General features: G+C 36.0%; 1 protein-coding gene across 4 annotated transcripts; it reads right to left on the bottom strand.

The window, feature by feature from the left end:
- Positions 1–641: 641 nt before the first annotated feature.
- On the bottom strand, positions 642–6,633 carry LOC104908925 (lipid phosphate phosphatase gamma). Of its 4 annotated transcripts, none has more exons than XR_792246.4 (3): positions 5,565–6,633; positions 2,128–2,314; positions 642–1,036 (listed from the first exon to the last, which is right to left on the bottom strand). XR_792246.4 is itself a non-coding variant. In XM_010698096.4 (2 exons), the coding sequence occupies exon 1, from the start codon at positions 6,256–6,258 to the stop codon at positions 5,587–5,589; it is 672 nt and encodes a 223-aa protein (XP_010696398.1). In that variant the 5' UTR covers positions 6,259–6,632; the 3' UTR covers positions 642–1,036; positions 5,570–5,586. The 4 variants fall into 4 exon arrangements, 2 of the variants coding, with proteins under 2 accessions (XP_010696398.1, XP_010696397.1); XR_792247.4 differs by having other exon boundaries at positions 5,570–6,633; XM_010698096.4 differs by lacking the exon at positions 2,128–2,314 and having other exon boundaries at positions 5,570–6,632.
- Between the last annotated feature and the right edge of the window lie 488 nt (positions 6,634–7,121).

Raw genomic sequence — 7,121 nt, 5'->3', positions numbered from 1 at the left:
CCTCAAAACCATCCTAATGCTACTTGTAAAAGTCAATGCGAAAAAGCAAAGAAATTGAAGCAAAGCAAAGAACATTGGGGGCAATAATAAGGGTGGGCTCGGTGGCAGGGAGGAGGAAAGAGAAAAAGGAGGAAGAAGAGGAAAGAAACCTCAAACCAGTTAGGAGGAAGGGTGCGGGAGAGAGAAGGACATGGTGGAGGGAGGAGTGAGAAAGAGGTGGAGGAGAAAGAAGAAAAAGGTTGTGGCAAAAAAACAAAAAACACGTTTTACCTGTTGTAGTAGGTCATTAACCTGCTGGGACCAATTTCGACAAAAATGATATATAGTTGGGATCACTCCGAATTAATCTTTAATTGGGACTGAAAATAGTGGAACGCCTGTAGTTGAGATTGTTCCTATCAATTTTTCTTAAAGCAAATAATCTACATTACAATGCTTTCAGACTCCGTAGATTCGTTATTGAACTCGAGTTCAAAGCCAACTTCAAAGAGAGACTAAAGATCATGATCACAACTTAGTAATTGAAAAAAAAAACACATTTTGAATAACAATGGAGACTCAGCCATTTCTAATTGATCTAAGCAACTTTAAAGTCTCTCATTCAAGCGAAAATAATAAGGTCGTCACGGCAACTCAAAAGCTTACATAAAAAGGGCTTTCACTCGACACTTGTATTAAGAGCCAAATCCAATGGCTGATATTAAAACTATTGTGACACAATTGGTTATACATCCAATTATAGATGAACTACCAATGTTGCACCAGTTAGGTATTCTTGTGAGGAAGGTTATCTTTATGCAACTTTTCACCTTACCTTTATAAAATAAAATTACACAAGCTCCCATCTTTCTCAACATCCACCGAAAAATAATAAAAAGTTTTCAACTATCCAGCGTGGTATGCTGATGACTAATATCTAAATTGCCGGATGAGCAAAACTTACAACCGGTTCACCTTGCCAAATCAAGTATGATGGATCCTTCTGTCCTAAAACCAGATTTGAAAATGTGTGATGTGTATAGAGCAAGCAATCCATCTGAAACACGAAAGAAAAAGGCAGATATTTAAGAAACATCTACTCATAGAACATGAACATGATTTTCACATACAATTGGGTGGAAAGGGCTTATTCATACTCATAATACATTGTTGCAAGATAAAAGATTTACTGACACCATGTTAATCATCATTAAGCAACAGCAATAGGTATACTACATGAGAAAACCTAACTACTTACTCAATCTAAATGAATGTTCACATTAACCCTACTCATTATTGAGGTATATATCACCATTATTTCTATAAATAATAATTGGGTAATGCTAAATGCAGCCCTTAGGGCTGCATATAAGCATTAAATACCTTTCCTAAACTAGTATAAAGTTGGTTATTTATGACAAAAAGCATACATTCATCAAGGTCATTAATGTTTGTTTTACAAAATAATTTCCATTTATAGGTTCTTATATGCAGCCCTAAGGGCTGCATTTAGCTTTTCCCATAATAATTTATAGTATACCTCACCACTCCATTGTGAGGAGATGTTTGAAAATTTGACAATTTTCTCCAAACGTTCTTAAATCGTATATATGACTGTTATTCGGAATGGAGGGAGTTTTTTATACTGAAAAGAATAAACCAGCCGCATTAGTCCATCTTATCCACCAACAGTATCTCATAACATAATAACTTACATAACTAGAGGTCCTTTTAACATATGTGGCTGTATGAACTATGCAATGACAGCAATTAAAGTCAATGATTACTCATCATCATCAAATATCCATGTTTGACTAGAATTACAACTGTATGTGAGCACTTGAACATTATTCTACGATAAATTTCACCCACGCACTCTTGTTCCAACAAGAAACTATAATCAGGAACATTCATAAGCAATGTCATTTTACTTTGGTTCTTCATTGTAAAACACGAAAATTCTATATCAAGTCTTTAACATATGCAGCGAAAAGATGGAAACACACTTAAAATACCCCCTATACATTCTTCAGAAACCTTTTCATACTAGCAAACAAAACGCAAGAAAAATGAAATAGATGACAGCTTGAATGTGTTTTGCCAGATCAATCTTAACATATACACTGTAAAAATAGAATAACTACTCACCATCTACTTCCACACCCCTGTATCCTTTTGCTCTTGAATACCAACCAGCATTACCAGCAGTGAGCCCCAAACTTCTTCTCTTTTCTTCCCCGTTCACTCTGCTCTATCCTACGCATGCACCCTCAACTGAGCCTCAAGAGTTACTATACACCTTAACCACCGCCCTCTCCATTCTCTATACTCTCCCCTACAGTCAGAGAATTAACAACTGATTTCTTAAAACATGCAGAAATCAGGACACAAACATATGCGAGATTACATTTGCTTAGACAGTTTGACCAACAAGCACTGGGGTAACGAGAGAAGGAATGGGGGATTGATATGCCACCAAAGAATCAATAATGACTACAATACTGCATGGCTGGTCAATGCCCAATAGCTGTCACATTTGTGGGGCTCTAGGAGGAGGATGTTGGGCTAAGGGCTGCATATAATTCTGGTTACAAGAGCTTTTATACTGAAAGTATATATCAAAAGCTATTATACTGAAAGTATATAATATACTGAAAGTGCAAGGTTTCAGTATATTACAAGAGCTTTTCTACTGAAAGTATAAGCTATATATCGTCATGACCTTCATCAAACTTGTAAGAGCACAGCTAACACGTAACACGTAGAAGTAAGCATCACACAACGTCTTGGACTCATCTTCAAAACTTTAAACCAGATCAAGGTGGTGCTAATTAAAAGTCGGGACTGAGCTATAAACTCAGGTATTCTAACAATAGGATAGAATCAATGAGCTGAATATAACTAATAGAGAAGTAGCTGTATTGATATTGATATAATCAGGGTGACTTAAACAAATAGAACCCTCAACTATTCGAAAGGATTGAGGTTCTCTCTCAAGTGTTAATTTCTCTAATTTATGGATATCTATCTTCTCATCTATTCTATAATTTATACCCTTAACTGGAAACAGAAATTCGGCAATGGTCGTTCCGTTATGGAACGGCCGCTTTGTAATGGAATTGACAGAGGTCGTTCCGTTAAATCCAGTTATAGAACGGCGATTTAGATTTCATACCAAACGTGGCGAGACGTCGTTATGTAGCGGTTTCACGTCGTTCCAAAAACCGTTAAAATTATAATGCCCGCTTTTATGTTAGCTGAGCAGTCTCTTTTGGTCTCTGAAACAAGAAGAGACCAAAAGAAAAAAAAAAAGGTGCAGAGATTCTAGGGCAAAAAAGGCAGATTTTTCACATGAAATAAAGCATAATCATATCTTCATTTCACAAACAAATAACAAAATAACCGAATAAACCCCTCAATCTTGAAGAGTTGAGAGTTGAGACATCAAAAATCAACAAAGTAGTAGAGGAGAGAGGGAGAGTAAAAGCAACAGAAAATATTGGATAATTGAATCAAAAATCAAAAGGTAAATTAACACCCTTTCAAATTAATCGTTGAAAGTTTTACCATCAAAATTTTTCCATATTAATGTTCATGGGAGAAAAAAACAATCCTGAAATTTTAATTGCAATTTTGTGTTTATTATGATGTCAATTGCCTCACCATTCTCATTTTCCCCCTCAAATTTGTGTGCCTACATGATCTTCCATTGTTTTTCTCTCTCTTCTCATTTCCCTCCGTTTTTTTTTCTTTCACTTCTCTTCTCTCGCCAGAAGAAGAAGAAGACAGGATAAAGTTGAAGTGTTCTTCTAAACTTCGAAGAAAGGGAAGATGTCGGCATGTTATGAAGTACTCCCTTCGTTTCATTTTAATCTACACACTTACACTTTTCACGCATGCCAATGCAAAACTTTGAGGACATATATCTTTAGTTTTGTATTTGTAAAAATTATAAAAAGTACATATTAATAAAAATACATGTTATGATGAATCTAACAAGATCCCACATGACTATATTTTCATCCGCGTATAAATCACAAATGATGGTCAAAGTGAAATTTGTGAATAGTGTAAAATATCAAAGTGTAACAATTATAATGAAACGGAAGGAGTACAAAAAAGACCCCTTAGTATAATTTTATTAGATTATTATAAAAAAACCCATTGTGGCCTAAAGACTACTCTCACTAACTCACTATACACTATTAGATGTAGCTAAAATTTTATTTTTATTTTTTTACGCAACACGGTTGAAATATGAGAGGGGCTTGTAGTAGTTATAGTATTAAAATTCCAAAATAGGCTTGTAATGTTTATATTTAATTATGTAATAATTTGTTGTGCTACATTGATTGACTTTATGCTTTATATGTAGCTCAAACTTATTACTTATTTGAGCATTGAGAATAGAATTAATTAGTTGGGCATAAAAAAAAAGGTAAGGATTATTACTTATATGAGCATAGAATTAATTACCTGAAAAAAAAAAAGCATATTGTAATCATTGTACAACCATAGATAAATTACAAATACGTTCTTTGGTTTAGTTTCACAACATCAATTGCAAAATACCACGATCCAAATATGAAGATAAAGATGTTTGATAGAGATTTTGTCTCAAACTAAACGAAGATAGAAAACAGCTAAATTTTACCAAAAAGTAAAAATACAGAGAATAACATGTCTTAAAGAACATTTGGCTCACAAAAAGGACAACGTCATGGCGTGCTATAAGGTTCTCGCTCAAGTTCAAAAGAAAATGGACAATCTTTTAACAAAGTATAAGAAATCAAAAAAAAACAAGTAGAAGAAAGTGATTGGGGCTGAGGACGAAGTAATGAGAGATATATCGTTGTGATGATGATGACGAGGGCGATCTAAATCTGTTTATCAAAATGCAACAACAATGCGAAAGGGATCGAGATACGTTGAGGGGGAGGAGTAGTAACAATGTCATACATGTGCTCCAGTTGATGTCCAGTTATTGTTAGAGCTCGCTTGTGGACTAGTCCATCTATCAAAAATTATTGTTACACCTCTCTCATCCTACACACTAACAGATGTTCCTCAAGTTAATTGCCGCCAGATAGAAACTCCTTGCAGATTCTAAGGACGTTCAAGTAGAAAAATTTTGAATCTTTAAAAGGGGAGCAAATTTGGAATAGCCCTGGTGGATATAAAATGCAATAATGATTTTTGGACGTAAGCTGTTGTCAGCCACATAATATCTTGGAGCTCATTCGCCCTTCCAAAAACTAAGGGCCTAGAGAATTCATATTTCATCCATAGAATACGGCCATACGGGGATGTTTCCAATTCCCACAAACAATTATGTTCAATAATGGTCCATTTCTTGTTCCATTGAGATCTCATGTAATACGGTAATCATTATGACAATAAACCTTTGAAAACTACAATTACCCTACCACCATAATCATAGTGTATATAAATGTCAAGATTCATACAGTATCACCCCTAATAGAGTTTGCAACATGAATGCAAATAACATCAAGAAACATTGATCATAGTAAACAGTTATTTGAAACCATCATATAAAGAAAAAGCCAACAGATAGAACAACTCACCTTACCATGAGGTATACAAGAATCAATTGCTTTTATCAGCCATATCCTTCCTCGCCGCTCTTGCATTATCATACTCAAACTTCAACACATTGCATATATGAGAAGTATCCTTAATATAGAACTTCCTTCCAATGTAACTCTCCTCAATAAACGGGAAAACATGAATGAACACATTATTAACAATCCAATACCATGACCCTGCAAGAACCGTCCCGAAAAACGCCCCGGCACAAACCTGCCCAACGGTATGGTACCCCAAATAAACCCTAGAAAACATTGTCAAAACAGCAGATAACCAAGCAACCGTCTCCACAATCCAATTATTCTCATTCCCCCCGAAAAACCCGGCTTTTCGATAGCTCAACAGAGTGAAATACGTAGCGAAAAAGAACATATATTGTGAATGGCTTGAAGGCCAACCATGGGATTCGCATACTTCAAGCAATGCGCAAGTTTCTGGGCGCGATTGTTGGACGCAAGATTTGATACTTTCACTGATAATTTGAGAAATGACAAGACCAAGTGCGAAAAACATACCCTGAAGTTCTCGGCGGAAGAAAAAGTGAGCGACGAAACCTCCTAAACTGATGAAAACCGGAATCAAGGAAATCCAAGCAAGAAAACACCCGATTTTGTCGCCTCTTGGGTATCGAACGTGGGTTAATGTTATGGCTTTTAATGGATGATGCGCCATTGTTGACTGAATTGAAGCTCAGAATCGATTTTCGGCGTTTTAATTATTAGGGTTTAATGTGAAATCCAGGTGATGTGTGGAATTGGTTAAATTGGAGGTGAATTGAGGAAGATAAATTGAGGATTTGATTAATTTGGGATGAATGGAATTTGATTGAAGATTAGATTGGATCTGAAGCTGGAATTTTTATAGAGAATTTCGGAGAGAGAGAATATGTAGTTTGAATTGTTTTTTCTAGATGATGAGAACACGACGTGCCGCAAAGTAATGTTTCAGGCAATGGAAAAAGGGTGCCACCATTGATGCTATTGCTGGATCATACGCAAGAAAGTAGGAAAGGAACATGTACCACGGACTGAGCCACACGTGGATGGCTTGCTGAAACTTCTGAAGTCTGAACGTTGTCTAGAAATTACTTAAAATCACATAAAAAAAATTGAAATTACATTTCTATCCTTTTCTTTTTTCCTGAACCACCACCCACCACCATCCACCACACCCACAATCCCGACGAGAATTTTTTTTAAAATTGGGCGATGGAAGGGGAACATCTAGATGGAGGAGGTGGTTGTTGGCGGTGGGAGGTAGAGGTGATGGGTGGTGGCTGGTGGTGCAAGTGGTGGTAGGTGGTGGTAGGTGGTGCAAGGGGTGGGGGTGGTGGAAAGAAGAGAAGGATTAAAATGGAGTTAGGGTGATTTTAAGTAATTTTTGTAGTGATATAAATACGAGTATACGAACAAATCAGGTCGGTAAAATTGCATTGGCATTTTGGCAGTACTTAGTAGCCTTAAAACTTGTGCATTTGATCTTTATTATAAAGTATAAGTTAAGTGGGAGTTACGGTGTCCCCTATGAAAAGACTT

The sequence above is a fragment of the Beta vulgaris genome, chromosome 7 (genome assembly GCF_026745355.1).
Source record: "Beta vulgaris subsp. vulgaris cultivar EL10 chromosome 7, EL10.2, whole genome shotgun sequence".
Lineage (NCBI taxonomy): Eukaryota > Viridiplantae > Streptophyta > Magnoliopsida > Caryophyllales > Amaranthaceae > Beta > Beta vulgaris.
Note: the sequence above shows the minus strand (reverse complement) of the source record. Positions and strands in the feature narration are given on the sequence as shown.